Genomic DNA, 16,116 nt, shown 5'->3' with positions numbered 1-16,116 from the left:
GCCCGTGTTGGCCTGCTGTGCCGCAGGGGTTGCGCGAAAGGTCGCTAGCGCGACCTGTCGCTTCTTAGACATTGCGATAAAGTTATTTAGGGGCTCCCTTAAGTTATTTTCTGTACCCACGCATGAACTGGGCCACAAACGGAGAAAGAAGAGACTGCACGTCTCATTTTTGTTTCTAAAAAAAAATCTCATCTCGTTGTCACATGCTACAAATCTTGAACGGGAAATTTGATGGCAATCAACTCGGCCCAAGGAAAAATTAAGCCCTAGAGCCCCAGTTTCAGAAACAACCACCACATTTCAGGGACAAAAGGGGTCAACATAATGAAGTGGTTAAGACAGTCCTTCCAATCCACCACCTGCGCTGGTGCATTACACAATCCAGAAAGCCACATGCACGAGCACGGGCTGTGGTGCAACGTGATGAACAGTACAGGTGGAATCGTCTACAATAGAAATACAGGTGAATAATAACCTTTACAAAATTACATTTACAGTCTCATTAGCACTAAAACTAGATGTGATTTACAATCGCTAGGAAGAATTTTCAGGGTCTATCTCTTTGCTGCTGCAGCAACTTCAGCCCCATGCTGCTGATAAAGCATAATTTACCACCAGTTTCCCATCAATTCCAAAGTTCTGCAGTGTCAAAAATAAGAAGTTAGCCACCCTTTTTTTCTAGTCTGTATGTCACATGGACAGAAGAAATCTAAAAACTAGTAAGTACAATCAAGGCCGGTACTTTATGGTGGTCAGTGGTCATTGTTTGCAGAAGTAACCTATCCGAAATCATGAAATCATTCAGTAATTGTGATAGGCATCAATCTAGTAGGCAGGAATGCATAATCTCTATGGTCATCAATGTTTCTAGATGAAACCGTATTTGATTAAGTTGTTCTGATAGACATCGACAGGCAGGAATGCATAATACCAGGACTCTATAGTCGCCAATGTTTCTAGATGAAAACTCATGTGATTAAGTTGTTCTGATATACATCAATCTTTGAACATATACGAAAACAAACTACTAAAGGAAACTCAAGAACTATTAGATGTTGTAACAAAGTGATACAAAAAAAATATGCAGAGACATCAATTTTCGAGTAAAGATTCAAGAAAAATTGGTGTAAGTACATTTTTGGTAAGAATCTTACGTTATACAAGTCAATTACCAGTTCGTCTGGGTTTGGCGAAAATGCACTGTTGATATAGACAAACTGTTGACAACACAAACAATAGTTAGTAACATTCCAGCATGTCACAGACTAAATTCTCAAATAACTAACAATCTTGTTCCTACCAGTGTATCCTGATGAAGTTGTCGGCGAAGAAACTCAATGACCTTCAAAAATTTATCTCGTCCCGAAATCTGGTAGAGATATACAAAAAACAGCCTAATCAAGTTGATTGTAAGAAAAATAAGGAGAACCCCTTAAACCAATTTCAGCACAGCAATAACAAAAGATGGTAGGACTTAATGAATCAACCAATTGAACTAAAGTTTCCTAAGTAACATGAGAAAAAAATTGTGTCTATAGAACTACGATAGAGAAATACTTATTTCACTATTTCAGAAAACAGGAAAAAAAATGGTATCAATATGCAGCATGTAAGCAACTGTGTCGCAATTACTTCACAAGCATCACAACCATTGCATGAAATATATCGATATATCGATCTAGTATTCTACCCTTCTCTCAGTATGGAAACAAGAGGGATGACGAGGAGACGGAACTCACACCTTGAATTTGGATTGCTTCAGTATCGGGGCATCACCCGTCGATCGCACGTGCACCACCACTGCAATCCCATAACGGTAGGGAGATCAGGAAAGATGAAAAAGGGAAGAAGATAACAACTCACAAAGGTGGCCGGAGTTGCCGGTGTTGCGAAGAACCTTTCTGATCCACTTCCGCGGCCATCGGGACTACGATGACAACAGGTCCGGTGACGGCAACGGCTCCTCGGAAGTTGGAATGGATTGCTTCAGTATCGGGGCATCACCCGTCGATCGCACGTGCACCACCACTGCAATCCCATAACGGTAGGGAGATCAGGAAAGATGAAAAAGGGAAGAAGATAACAACTCACAAAGGTGGCCGGAGTTGCCGGTGTTGCGAAGAACCTTTCTGATCCACTTCCGCGGCCATCGGGACTACGATGACAACAGGTCCGGTGACGGCAACGGCTCCTCGGAAGTTGGAAATCGGGCACCCTCTGATTCCTGATTCCTCTCAAGTCTATCAGAACTCGGTTTGGAGTTTTGGGGCTAGGCTACCCGCAGTGGCCGGCCCGTCCGCAAGCGTAGCGCGGAAGAAACCGCCCCGCCGCTTCCGCCGCAGCAGCTCCGCGCCAAGCCGCTTCCGCCGCCGCTCCGGGCCGCCCTGCGCCGCGGCCGCCGCCCAGATCTACGAGATCGAGGCGCGCCGGCCTTTCCCCACCGCCCCGCTTCGGTCCACCTCCAGCCAAACCGAGCGGAGGGAGCAGGGGAGGGGCGGTGCAGCTCCGCGGTTCGCCGGTGGAGGGAGCAGGCGTGGGGGCGGCGCCGGTGTGGCCGCCGGAGACGGGGAGATAGAGAGTGCAGAGACGGGAACCGGTGCGGCCGCAAGGAGGACGAGCCAATGGTTGAAAACGGACGGGACAGTCCCGTACCGTATACTGTTTATATCCCGTCTGTTTTCGGGTTTCCGGGAAAAATCCGCTAACGGGACGGGATCGTGCGGGATTACTGCAAACGGGATTTGGAATATTCCGTTTCCATCCCGTTTAGATTCTAGCCCGGTTTAGAAGTCCATTAGCAAAGGCCTATTTTGGCCCAAAAAACCCCAGCCCGCATCCAGGCACAGGCGGCCCGAAAATCCTATATATCTTCCGGAAAATTTTTTCTTTCTCATCTTCCAATATTTGAGATTCGTACAAATCATCTCATCCGTTGGATCTCCTCAACCCTATCATCTTTCCTCTCCTGCCCCTTTCATCACCGTGCGCTGCGCCGCCGCCTCGCCCACCGCATTGTCGCGAGCACTGCGCCCGCCTGCGCGTCGCACGCCGTCGCCGCTGCGCGCTGTTTCTGCTGCCGCCCTGTGCTACGCGCTACGGGCCGCCGCCGCTGCTGCATGGGGCTGCTGCGCTGCGCGCGCGGGCTGCCGCTGCTGCTGCGCTGCTGGCTGCTGGCTGCCACCGCCGCTGCTGTGTGTGGCTGCTGCTGCTGCATGCGGCTGCGCACTGCTGGATGATGCTGCTGCTATGCCGCACCCGCGCACACTGCCGCCCGAAAAAAATTACCGTTCAACATTTCTATTTTAATATTCTCAACATTTTATGTTTCCAATTTCAATATTTTATTTTCACAGTTTCAACGTTTTGAAAGCCAAATGTTGAACATATTTAGTAAAATGTTGATTTAATTCTACTAAGATGTTGAACATATTTATAACAAATAATTGGGTCAAAGTGGGCTTTAAAGATATATATTTTATCTATCTTCCACAAGATAGATAGGAGCCCCAGGCGGCCACACCCCCAGACCCCGATCCGACTCGGGCAAACGGCGCATCGGCATCCTCACACGGTCGCGCCGTGTGACCGCCTGCCAACGCTGCTCCCCATCTCCGGCCGCATTTAGTTTGCGAAAAGTAGGGTGAAAAGTTACTGTAGCACGTTTCGTTGTTACTTAATAAATAATGTCCAATCATGAACTAATTAGGCTTAAAAGATTCATCTCGTGCTAATCAGTTAGACTATGTAATTAGTTATTTTTTTCAAAAGATTTAATGTGATGGGTACTGTAGGAAAAATTTTGGGAACTAAACGGGCCTCCATCAGCTGCGGAGGCGCGGAGCTGCACCTGCAGACTGCCCATGGTGAAATAAACCACGCTCGCAACTCGATTCGCTCACCGCGGATTTTATAGGATAAGACCGTCCACAGCGATAGGAGGAAATGGAGGAGTAAATCTACTGTTTGGTACTGTAGATGTACTGTTTGGCACTGTAGACAGAGAAGCCGTGGGAAACGAGGCAAGAGCAAATTTGCTTTTGCTCTTGCCATTGTGGACAGCCTAAGGCCATGCGGCACACCATCAAAACCAAACAGCTCGGTGCAGTTGTGAGCCCCGCGACAGCACTATGGGCGGACCGGCGGAGCCTGATGCTACCAATCTCCCATCAGCTGCGGAGGCGCTCGAGGGCATGTTTGTTTTCAGGGATTTCTTTTTAGTCTCTGTCACATCGAAGAGAATCTTATTATTTAGGGAGATTAAATAAAATTTATTTATAAAATATTTTTGACAGATGGGTGCTAATTTGCGAGACGAATTTAATGAACCTAATTAATTCATGATCTACTATAGTATGCTACAGTAACCATCTGCTAATTACGGATTAATATACCTCGTTAGATTCGTCTCGCAATTTAGCCACAGGTTCTACAGTTAGTTTTGTAATCATATTTTATTTAATATTAATAAATATCAAGATTCTCTTGAATGAGACGTAGTCTAAACTTTAGCCCTGAAACCAAACAACCCTTGAGGCAGGGAGTCTGATACTACCAATCTCCATAAGTTACCTATTCACCGTGTTCGGCTGGTGGGTAGGACTCCATCCCTACAGTAATTTCCTCTCACACCACTCCAGCTCTAGCCACCAGCCAGGTAATAGTGTTTTTTTCTCACACCACTCCAGCTCCAGCTCCAGCCTGCCGAACGCGGTGATTGTTTGTTGTTTGGTCATGTGGAATTGTGGACCCTATTAACTTTGTCCGGCTGACTGTGGCTGGTAGCTGGTGCTGATTTATTATAAGAGAAAAGTACTGCTGACTGACTGGTGGCTGATACTGATTTGATGCGAGAGAAAAACAAGACAGATGAATAGAGTGTTTGTTGCTGTGACTTGTGTGCTGCTATGGTGCTTCAGTTATTCTCTTGTTTGTCTAATTTACTTGTCCAATTATAGCTATGTCACTGTGTATTTGTGTGCCATGTGCGGGCTCTGCTCATGTGGTGCTGTGCTGTCGTGCTTCGATGCAGGCTTGCTGCCCTGCAAGCTGCAAGTGCAGCTTGCTGGCTGCTGTGATTCCGGCTTAAGTTCTCGGTTTCTGAGCGTTTCCGTTGCATGTCTGTTTGTATTTATCTGTTATTGTATAATCGGCTATTCTACTCTACAGGCTGTTCCACTTCTGCTCCCGTTTTCAGTCAAAAAATATGGTAATGGAAACAGGAGTGAGTGTTTCCCGCAGGTTCCCGTCCGTTTTCAACCCTAAGGGCGAGCAGGGGAGAGAGAGAAAGAGAGGAGGGGAAATAAAAGAAAGGGAGAATAAAAGAGAGAAAAACGAAAAGAAAAAAACTGAAAAAAGGGAAATGAAGAGAAAAAAGAAAAGGAAAAAAATTATTTGTTAAAAAGAGATGGTAGTTCGAGATGGTTGAATAAAATATATATTAATTGGTATAGTTAATAAAATATAGAGTATGACGGGTGCAGACAAACTGAGTATAGAGGACAGAATCTCGACGAATTCCCTTTTAGAGAATCCTCTAAAACGAATATTCGATCCCGGCCATCGAAATTCTCTAACCCATCCCAATTTCCCCCGCATCCGTCATATCGTATATCTCAACCTCTATACAACTACCAAGCGGTCGAATCCACGGGTCAATTTTTCTCTCTTTTTTAATGACACCTGACACCCTCCTTCTCCTCTCTCTCTTTCTTTCTCTCTCTCCTCCTCCTGCTCCTCCCCCCGCCTTCTCCGCCGTTGGCTCCCCTCCTCCTGTACCCTCGCCGCCTCCCCTGCCTCTACTTTCGCAGCCGGATCCGATGCCGACAGCGTCCAGCGTCGGCCGCTCCTTTGGAGCGGAGCTTCTGCGTGGTGGCCGAAAGCGCCGCCAGCTCCTCTTCACCCTCGACTCCTCCGCCTCCATGGCCGGAAGCGCCGATGGCTCCCCTGCTCGCACCATGGCCTCGCCGGAGCCACCTCCCCACCTCTTCCTCCTCGCGCCCCCGCCATGGAGGCCTCCAGCGCCTCCCGCAGCTTGGGCCTACGGCAGGGCACCAGCATCCGCGGTGGAGCTTGGGCCCATGGCGGCGGAGGCGAGCAGGGGCCCGCGAAAGAGGCAACTGGCGCGCGGGCGGAGAGCGTGAGGGCATCGGTGTGGGCGCGCGGCCTGCGCCGTCCCTACTTGGTCTCCAGCGTCATGCCCCCGCGCGGTCAAGATCTGGCCCTCTCCACCATGAGGCCATCGCGATCCGGCCCCCCTCCTCTCTCTCTATGACTGGTCAGTCACGACGTACGTCACTGAATCTGCGTCCTGCGCTGCCGGATCCTCCCCTCCCCGACGAGAAAGCGAGCCGAGCCGGAGCAACTTCGGATCTCGCCCTCCCCACAGTGGCCGGCGGCGTGGATCTGCTCCTTCCCAATCCACTCCCTCAAGCTCCGCCGCAGCCGGTTGGAGGAGCAGGGCCGCAGGCTTGCGCGGGGAAGCAACGGCTGTAGAGGTGAGGTGGGTCAGCATGGGACATATAGGTTCCTCGCCATCCCGCTGAAAAATACCTTGTTTAGATGCATAAAGTTTTGGTGTAAAGTACTGTGGTATTTTTGTTTGTATATGATGATTATTATCCGATCATGGGTTAACTAGGCTCAAAAGATTCGTCTCACAAATTATAGATAAACTGTGTAATTAGTTATTTTGTTTAGCTACATTTAATTCTCCATGAATGCATTCAAAGATTTGATGTGATGGGAAATCTTGTAAAATTTTGGAATTTGAAGGCAACTAAACAAGGGATAGTGTGACATCCCGGAAAAAATCTACTAATTAAATTACGCGCTAAGTTGTCTTCAAAATTTATCGTTGAACTCATTTAATCCTAAACCCTAAACCCCTCCCTCAATTTTTCCGCTGTCCTGACATCTAATTTCCATCATCGTTTCATTTTTCCGCCGACGTTACCCTTTCCTTTTCACCGCCCCGTTCCGCGCCGCTCGGCGGTTTGTCGCCACGCGCGACCGCCCGCCGCGAACGCCGCCGGCGCGCGCTCGCCCCTTTTCCCCCTTTTTCCCTTTTTCCTATTTTTCTTCCCTTTTCCCAATTCTTTTCCTCTTTTTCCTTTTCTTTTCTTCCTTTTCTTTTTCTCTTTTCTCTCTTTCTCTTTTTTTCCTCCCTCCCTCTTCCTTCTCCTTCTCCCTCCTCTGCTCCACTCTCGCGCGCGCCCTGCCCAGCCCGCGCGCTCGGCTCCCGCTGCCCCTGCGCTCGCACACCGCCCCTGGCCCACACCGCACCACGCCTCGGCCGCCTGCCCCGCTCGCACGCCTCCCCTACCCCGCTACATGCACACGCGCACGCCGCCGCTGCCACCCACTGCTCACGCCGCGCGAGCCGCTCGCCGCGCTCACGCCGAGCCGCACGCACACACACGCGGCCGTGCCACAACACGCGCGCACGCGTACCGCGTGCTCGCGTCGCACGCCGTGCCGCGCGCCGCTCGTCGCTGCCACTTTGCTACACGGCTCGCCAGCCCCCACGCACGCGCACGAACCGCCGTGCCGGTCCACGCGCATGCGGAGCGCGTGCCCGGAACGCCGCCGCGCCGCTCGTCGCTGCGCGACGCGTCGCATCGCCAGCCCCACCGAGCCGCCTGCCGGGCGATCTGTGTGCCGCCGCCTGTGCCGCCTCGACGCGGGGGCGCGAACCAAGGCCGACGTTGGCCACAGCAGCACCCACGTGCCCGGAACGCCGCACGCCGCTTCGCGACAACACAACGCGGCCGCTTGCCATTAATCCCGCCCGCACCGTTCGCCGGACGACCTCCCCGTCGCGACCTCCCCCCGCCACCGACCTATGGCGCCTATAAAAGGGTACCCAGCGTAGCTCGCCATCCCCACAACCCTGCCCCCCAGCCATAGTTCCCCCTTCCTAGCCGCAGAGCCGCCGCCGCAGTCCCCTTCTCCTGCCGCCATCCGTTCACGTCGAGCCACCTCTGTGCGCCAACCCAGCCCGAGGTGAGGCCAGGAACCACTCCCGCGCACCCCCCTTTTCCTTTCCCCCTTGTTCCCAGCCGCCGCCGTGGCCCGGAGCAGCCGGATTGGCCGCCACCGACGCCCTACGGCCGCCTCCCCAGTTTCCTGTGGAGGGAGGAGGAAGAAAGGGGCATATTTGCCCATAGCCACCTCTCCTTCCCTCTATTTATTAAAGAATCCCTCCACCCTTTGGCTTTTATGCAAAAACATCCCTGCACTTTATGATATTCACAAACAAACCCCTCCACTATGTAACATATTTATAAATAAGCCCTGACCCTTTTTAGAATGACCCAAATAGTTTCTAAAATACAAACCAAGCCCCTGCCTCCTTAAATATAATTACAAATAGGCCCCTGGACTCTAATTTAACCTCTAAACCTTTATATAACCTATCATTTCATGCGCCAAACGACCTCGGATCTACCTAAAACTTTACCACGCCTCTCGTGACATAATTTTTTCCATGCCATTAGGAAACCGCCCGAAAATATTACTCCGAACTCAATATCTTAATCATTTTCGATTCGAGCTCAAAGATAAAACTTTTATTTCTTTTTCCTGATTGTGTGTTTGTATACGTCGTAGATCACGGTGTGAACGAAGGAGAGCCCGTTGACGAACAGTACTGTGAGCCCGCGAACGAGGACCAGTTCCGCGATCCCGAGCCCGAAGGACAGTGCTTCGACCAGGACCTCCCCGAAGGCTTCGAAGACGGCAAGTTCTATCCCATCCTTTGATGCATGATTTTGTCCTAGTTTTTATAAACACAACCTATTGGCCTGTTTTACAAAATTGCATATGTTTTGCTTGTTGAAAACATGGTTGGATAGCCACCCCTTGATTTGTTATAACCATTCCTTGACCACCTAGATTAATGTCTGATTTTGCTTGGACATTAATCGATACTAGAACGCTTAGGACCTGCTACTTTATACAACTTGTTTTATAAAGAAAAGGTGTGGGGGGGAAGGGATAAAAGTGGATTTTCGAAAGATGAGTCTAGACGGGATGGATGGCATTTCTGTGTGATTTGCCGTTCGGTGTGCTTGTGCATGTGTGGCAGAGCAAAGAAGGGAGATATCCATCTTGTCGCCACTAAGGACCGAGTTGGTGTTACATCTCACCTAACTCCACTCTCGTGCAAATCACTCGACCGTTGTATGGGCAACGGCTTAGCATAAATCTCACTAATTAGTCTGATAGCCACCAGGATATTCACTCGACCGTTGTATGGGCACTGTGTGGCAGTGCTTGTTTTCAAATGAACCCTAGCATAAAATATTGTTTTCCGCAAAAGTAAACCTTAACCTTATCCTTGAATTACCCTGTGCATATTATTCTGCTTATACCCCCCTCCGTGGGTGTGGTTGGACTTGCTGAGTACGTTTGTAGTCACCCCATTATTTATTTTTACAGAAGAAGATCCAGACTTTGTACCCGACGACGTTGAGTAGGGGTACCGTCCTGCACCCAGCCTTGCCTGTGGATTAGGGTCACCCGCAGGAGATACCGCATGGCGCAAGACTCTGATGACTTTCTTTTTATATTTAATATCGTTGCGTGTGTGTGGATTGTAATCCTCGCGATAGTGGCGTTTCTCTGCTCACTACCGCGTAGAGTTGTACGGTAATGAACCATCTGATGTAATAAATGTGTCATCAGCCTCCTGAGACTGATGTTTGTAACACATTTAAGTCTTCTCTTATGAGGGGACGCTTCAGATAGTAAACGTGGAGCTCCGCTACTTTACGATGAGCTTTGGCGTAGCCCGGTGTGGGGTGGAGGTTTAGGGTATATCCATACTGCAATAAGTTTACTGCTAGCCCTGCTAATGGGCAAGAATCCAACCCATTCCCACCCCGATCCAAAGCAAATAAGTTTTTTTCTTCTTACTCCACCCCACCCCATTTCAAATCAAGTTATCCCCAGCCCAACCCAACCCACCATGTCTTGAGTTACCATGGGGCTGCTCCCGTGGGGTTGCCATGGATAATTATCAATATTATCCTAGAACAAGGCAACAAGAGTATGCTACCACCCATCAAAGCTCAACCATCGTATCTTCCAAGCAAGCACTCCAGAACATAAAACTGGGCAGGACCATGATGCCAATGTCAGGTGCATCAACAAACTCTATCAGGATCTAGATGTACTGAATTCAGAGCATCGTTAATCAAACGGACTTGGAGCTGAACATTACATCCTAATCCGCAATAACCTTACAACATACTGCTATCGACATGGCAAAACATGATTAAGCTGCCGCTAATGAACAAGGTACTGAGATAGCTAGGGGGATCCTAGCAAAAACGGTGTACAAAGACAAGGAGTGTCAGCAACAAGCCCAGTCTTATTAGGCAGTACACCCTGGAACCTACAAGTTACAGCCTTCAACGAGTGAATCCACATACAAAGCTACTTAAACTATAGGGGTTTTTTCCTAAACATGTACAATCTTATGCAGCCATTGTCATGTCAAATACAATTAGACAGTTACTGTCTACTAGAGCAACTTCTGAACCTGAAAAGGGAACCAAGGTAACCCGCGTTACAATAGAAATAACCTCAGGAAAATGGTAAAACATTGCAAAAAAAAGCACAATAAATCAAAGTATTCCATAGAACATTAGCAATGATCTAATGATCCACTATCCAAGATGTACAAGAAATCAACAGAACGAACTTTGTTCCATTGAATTGGCTCTGAAACCATCTATATTTCTAGTCCACCTCTAGAAGTCTGGAGACACAAAATATGGTTTGAGAGAGACTGTCGAAATGTTGGCACGAAATGTAAGATGTGCAAGCACTTGCTCAGGTTTATGGTAGCCTACAATTGCCATACCTGCATGGGGTATTGTGGTTCCTCAGCTATCCCAGAAAAGATTTAGGTCCTCAAATTTCGTATGATGATAATAACATTGTTTTCTATTACACTACATAAGAAATGACAACATCGACTGCATAAACATCTGAATATGCTTTGCTGAACAAAACTGCTTATCCCATCTCCATAAATGACAAGCTATAAATGAAAACATACATCTTATTTCAATCACAATGTTAACACTTCAGACCCAACATGGCTGGCAGGTGTGCAGATATCTTATTTGCCACTAGAAGGCCAACGCCAGGTTAATTTGTAACATTAGGCCAGTTTGCGATTGATGTGGGGTGTTGTGCTTGGAATCTAATCACCAACTACTTAGCAGAATGTGTCAGCTGCATTAGGATTTTGAGGCTATGATGGCAAAAATAAAAAGGGCTAGCAGATCTAACAATTAGGTAGATATTGTTTTGAAAAAGTCACTGTAATATCCATCAGAATCTTAGTGGGGGCATCCTGACAAAACAAGAAGAACCTCTCCTACAGATGTCCTAATTCCCAACAAAGAATAATTATAACCATCCATATGCCAAGAAATTTCCTTACAACACTAAATTTGGCTCTAGTCTTTGATGGCTCTGTTTACAAAACACAAGTAGAAACTCAGAATAAGCTGGTAAACAATTGAACTGACCTGTGCTAGTCAACCACAATCTGAGAGCAGTCTTCATTGCCTGGGAGCTTATACAACCAATCCTTAACACAAACAAGGGCTTCAAGGGTTTCAGGTGTCATTGAACTCCGATTATCACTAAGAATCCGACCACTCAAACTAAATGCGGACTCAAAAGACACAGTGCTCAATGAAATTGCAAGGAAGTCTCGTGCCATGGCTGATAGGACATGATACTTGTCTTTATTTGTCTTCCACCAACTCACGATCTCAAATTTTTCATCATCTCTCACATGTTCATCTTCCAGATATGCATCAAGTTCCGATTTTTGAGTATTGCTAGCTCTCTTTTGATTTCTAAAGTGGCCAAACTCTTGGTGCATTCTTCTTTTAGCTAGCACAGGAATGCCTCTAGATACAATAGTATACACTGGATCTACACCATTTATCCTAACAATCTCTTCATATTTCCTAAAATACTCAGTCATCCATTCTCTAGCTGAAGTCATGCTTGTCTCAATATCAATAAAGTAGTTGCACACCCTCTGATAAAAGAATTCCAAGAAGTCCATCTTCTTTCTTGGATCAAGTACCATTGCAATAACAAGTGTCATATTATAGTTCCCATCCCAATACTTGCTAAATTTGCTTTCCATTGCTCTACCCAAATTTCGTATGGCTTCATTAGCTTGCATTTCTAAATTTTTTAAAGCTTCATGAATGCAAAGAACATTATCCAAAAAAATGTGTGCTGTAGGATATCTATCAGCTGAGAACGCCCTTGTAGCTTCTTTGAAAGCCTCAAGAAAATCACCTATAGCCTCAACTATTATCCAGTCATCATTTGATGGAAAAGGTTCTTGATTTGATGCAGCATACCTCTTCAGCACGCTCCTGTACTTCACAGCCTCAACAATCATATCATAAGTTGAGTTCCAACGGTTCGGAATATCAAGAACCAAACCAGCCTTTGGAGCAAGACCCTCTCTTTCAGCTATCTCGTTAAAACTTTGGATTCTTCTCGGTGAGGAATTAATGTGCCTAATCAGACCCCGGATCATCCCAAGTGTTGCATCAGCAATAGTCATACCATCTTGGACAAGAAGATTCAGAATATGAGCACAGCATCTAACTCGAAGATGTTGACCACCAAACAACAAGTCTGATTTGGCACTTTCTTGCAAAAGGTCACAAGCTGTGTTATCGTTTGATGCATTGTCAAGGGCGATAGTGAACATCTTTTCTTTTATTCCATACTTCGTCATACATCTTGTGATTGCCTCCTGAATGGCTAGACCACTATGTGGATACTTCACTGCTTTGAAAGAAATTATCTTCTTATGCAAGGCAAAGTTAGCATCCATATAATGGGCTATTAGACAAATATATCCCAGCTTTTGGTTAGATGTCCACAGATCAGAAGTGAAGCATATGCGAGAATCAAGATCTTGCAGTTCACTTGCTAATGTTTGCTTCACTCTTCCATACATACGAACATAATCATTGCAGATTGTTTGGCGCCCAATGCAATCAAATGTGGGCTGCAAGGGTGCCGTCCATGGTAAAAAAACTTGGATCCTCAAATTTATTAAATGCAACCTCTGCCCGAATGCACCAAGTTATCATTAACACACGACTTATTTGAGGATTGAAGGTAAATGGACCCGCTGGTTGTTTCTGAATTGTGGCAATAAACCTTTGTCTATCATCTGCACTAATTTTTCGACAAGAATCTTTTATGTGATTTCTCAAACTGTTTCTACCTGATTTTCCGCTAGCCATCTTCATGTTGCAGTATCTACAAACAGCCTTCAGAGCACCATCCACCTCAACCAACTCTGGCTCAAAGTGTTCCCAAACTTTAGACCTCCTATTTGGTGTTCCTGATGAATGGTCATCATTGCTTGTATTGGTGTCTGAGGCCTCAGCCGGATGAGAAGTTGACATCTAAGCATAATAACCACCGTATATGTCAACTAATAATCCATTGCACTTTCAATAATAATAAATAAAGGCACATAAAAATACCCATATTTGCTTGAGGGAATTACCGATTCCATCAAATCCGTATGTGCCAAGGTAGCTAACCAGATAGTGAGCTCAAGAGATCAGTCAAAGATGCGCAGTCCGTGTAGAGGTTAATTAGATTCCCAAGGCCCTCCAGCTGAATAATCAGATAGAAAGACATTCAGACAGTCATCACTAAAGTGGTGCTGTCAGAAAATCACTACATTGACTGATAATATCAAACAATAATTGAAGATTGAAGTGAATGCCCTTTTGTTTTGGTGCATGGTGAATAAATCTAAAAATCTGTATTAGAGGCCTGTTCAGAATAGAGGACGCTGGCGAGCGGCGCAGTCATGGTCTCATGGCCTAGATAGAATTAGTAAGAATAAGTATTGCGGAGCAGTCAAAACATTGAACAGGCTAAGGGCAGCAAGTTAAGGCAAATCTGACGCCCAGGCAGCTGCTGCTATGCCTTGGCTCTCGTGGCGCAGCGCAGCATGGAGCTATCACGCCACTAGAATGAGAGAACGCGGCCGGCATGATGCGTACGTGCAATGGACTGCTACTGAACTACTCATCGACAGCACAGAAGATGTGGAACGGTGCAGTCTCATTGACCAAAAAAAGGGGGGAAATTGTGGCCATGCTACCTTGCAGTATTTGGAGGCTTCAGCTAGCAGACAGTACTTGCAACAATTAGTCCGCGTAATTATAGGCCTGAAAAATGGACATGCAACCTAGAGCAATGCAAGTATAGGGCCGAATTAGCATGGTTGGAGGCATGATTGGTTTGCTAAAAATGCAAACCCACTGTCCTCCTTCAAAACTCGAAACAAAGGGAATCACAGCGTGACCAAATCAAAGAACATGAACATGGTCTTGCCTTGGCTGGGGTAGCAGAGGAGGTGGAGGTAGTCAATCAGGACGGGGCCGGCAGCGTCGTCCAGGTCGGGGCCGGCGGTGGGGATGCTTGGAGCAGTGGAAGGAGGAGTGCAGGGTGGAGGAGCAGCTGCCAGATTTGGTGGTGGAGGATGAGGCACAGGGGCTGCGGAGGAGCCGGATCTGGGGGCGGACAAGCGGCGGCGCAATTTAAGTGTAACATCCTGAAAATTCACTAAACAAATCATGCGCTAAGTTGTTTTTCGTTGAGCTCGACTTCCCTTAAACCCTGAACCCTAATTCCCAGAACCTCCCCCGAACAACCCGACACCCGACTTCAATCCACGTCCCATCTCCTTCCCATCCAACGCGACGCGTCGTGACCGGCCGCCGCGAATCCCGCCCCCTCTTTTTCCCTCTCTCCTTTTCCCCTCCGACCGCGTGCCCCACCTCCCGCGGCCCGCACGCCACGCGTGGCCGACCGCGGCCGCGGTCGCCGCTGGCGCGCACCGCCCCTCCCCCTCCTTTTTCCTTTCTCTCCCTCCCTTTTCCCCATTTCCTTTCTCTTTAATTCTTTTTCCTATTTTCTTTTTCTTTTTCCCCTTTTCTCTTTTCTTTTCTCTCCCTCTCTCCTTCCTTCCTCCCCCCCTGCCTCGCTCCCGCACGCCTCAAACGCCGCCGTGCCCAGCCCTTCTCCCCGCGCACGTCTCGGCTTGCCGCCTGGCCGCGCCCGCGCGCGCCTGCGCCGGCTGCGCCACGCCGCCCTGGCTCCGACCTCGCCCTGCTCGCCCCGCAACTGTGCGTGCGCCTGCCCGTGCCCACGCGCACACGCGCACGCGCACGGCGCCCCGGCTGACCGCGCCACGCCGCGGCCGCCATCACCACCGCACCGCTCGCCGGACCGCGTCCCGCCTATCCTCGCTTGCGCGTGCACCGCGTGCCGCACCCCCGTCGCTGCCACCGCCGCGTGGTCTCGCTGCACGCCGAACCGCAGCGGCGCGAGCTCCGTCGAGCCACGTGCGCCGCCCCGCCACCTTTGCTGCCGTTTCCCTGTGCCGCACAGCGCCACTGGCCCCGCTCGCGCCTGCCCGAGCGGTCGAATCATCGCTGTGCCACCTCGCCGGCCGCGCCGCCGCGTCCCGACGCCAGCAAGCGGGCGGAGCGTCATAACTCCGTCCCGCACCGCTCGCCGGACGCACCTACCGGCCGCCACCGGCTCACCCCACCCCACCGCCTCATTCCTCCTATAAAAGGGGCCTCCGCGACGCTCCTGGCCACCACGGCCGCCGCCCGCCTCCTCCCGAACCGAAACAGCGCCGCCGCCTTGAACCGCTTCGCCCACCGCCGCCAGCTCCCGTGGCCAGCTTGTTCCGCCACCTCCCTACCCAAGCCAAGGGTCGAGGTAGGTGCTAGGACCCTCCACCTTCCTTTTCCCCTACCGACAACTGCCTCTGGCCATTTCCACCGCGCCGCCACGGCCGCCGCTGATCCGCCACGGCCATGGCCGCTGTGCTCCTCTCCGCGGACCCTCTCCTCTGAAATTGAGGAGGGGAATCAAACCCCGACGTCACCCTGCCCCTTTTCCCCCTAATTCCGGCCACCACCATGCCCCAGGGCCGCGGGCCCAAGGTCGCCGGCGCCCTGAGCCGCTCCCCTGTTTTGCCTCGTCGGGGGGTAGAAGAAGGAGGGGCATTTTGCCCAAAAC

At 49.2% G+C, this 16,116-nt stretch overlaps 2 protein-coding genes across 4 annotated transcripts; both read right to left on the bottom strand.

Annotated features, from left to right (window-relative positions):
* Positions 1-298: 298 nt before the first annotated feature.
* Positions 299-2,643, bottom strand: LOC120668634 (ubiquitin-like protein ATG12). 3 transcript variants are annotated; one of them, XM_039948378.1, is made up of 6 exons: positions 2,192-2,640; positions 1,898-1,963; positions 1,742-1,800; positions 1,301-1,369; positions 1,155-1,217; positions 299-639 (listed from the first exon to the last, which is right to left on the bottom strand). In XM_039948378.1, exons 2-6 carry the CDS (start codon positions 1,920-1,922, stop codon positions 580-582), a joined length of 276 nt encoding a protein of 91 aa, XP_039804312.1. In that variant the 5' UTR covers positions 1,923-1,963; positions 2,192-2,640; the 3' UTR covers positions 299-579. The 3 variants fall into 3 exon arrangements, with proteins under 3 accessions (XP_039804312.1, XP_039804313.1, XP_039804310.1); XM_039948379.1 differs by lacking the exon at positions 1,898-1,963 and having other exon boundaries at positions 2,126-2,640; XM_039948376.1 differs by lacking the exons at positions 299-639; positions 1,898-1,963 and adding an exon at positions 646-779 and having other exon boundaries at positions 1,029-1,217; positions 2,126-2,643.
* Positions 2,644-11,518: 8,875 nt separating this feature from the next.
* LOC120668701 (zinc finger BED domain-containing protein RICESLEEPER 2-like) lies at positions 11,519-13,692 on the bottom strand. The gene is made up of 2 exons (XM_039948454.1): positions 13,574-13,692; positions 11,519-13,469 (listed from the first exon to the last, which is right to left on the bottom strand). The coding sequence occupies exon 2, from the start codon at positions 13,010-13,012 to the stop codon at positions 11,549-11,551; it is 1,464 nt and encodes a 487-aa protein (XP_039804388.1). The 5' UTR covers positions 13,013-13,469; positions 13,574-13,692; the 3' UTR covers positions 11,519-11,548.
* Positions 13,693-16,116: the final 2,424 nt, after the last annotated feature.

Source organism: Panicum virgatum, chromosome 4N (assembly GCF_016808335.1).
Source record: "Panicum virgatum strain AP13 chromosome 4N, P.virgatum_v5, whole genome shotgun sequence".
Lineage (NCBI taxonomy): Eukaryota > Viridiplantae > Streptophyta > Magnoliopsida > Poales > Poaceae > Panicum > Panicum virgatum.
Note: the sequence above shows the minus strand (reverse complement) of the source record. Positions and strands in the feature narration are given on the sequence as shown.

Excerpts from the sequence above, each read along its gene's own strand:
- LOC120668634 (XM_039948376.1), bottom strand. The coding sequence starts at position 2,150 with ATGGCCGCGGAAGTGGATCAGAAAG. Across the intron at positions 1,218-1,300 it reads AACTTCATCAGGATACACTG|TTTGTCTATATCAACAGTGC; the intron begins GTAGGAACAAGA and ends TGTTGTCAACAG. Across the intron at positions 780-1,028 it reads TAGTTCTTGAGTTTCCTTTA|GTTACTTCTGCAAACAATGA; the intron begins GTAGTTTGTTTT and ends GATTTCGGATAG.
- LOC120668701 (XM_039948454.1), bottom strand. The coding sequence starts at position 13,012 with ATGTATGGAAGAGTGAAGCAAACATTAGCAAGTGAACTGCAAGATCTT.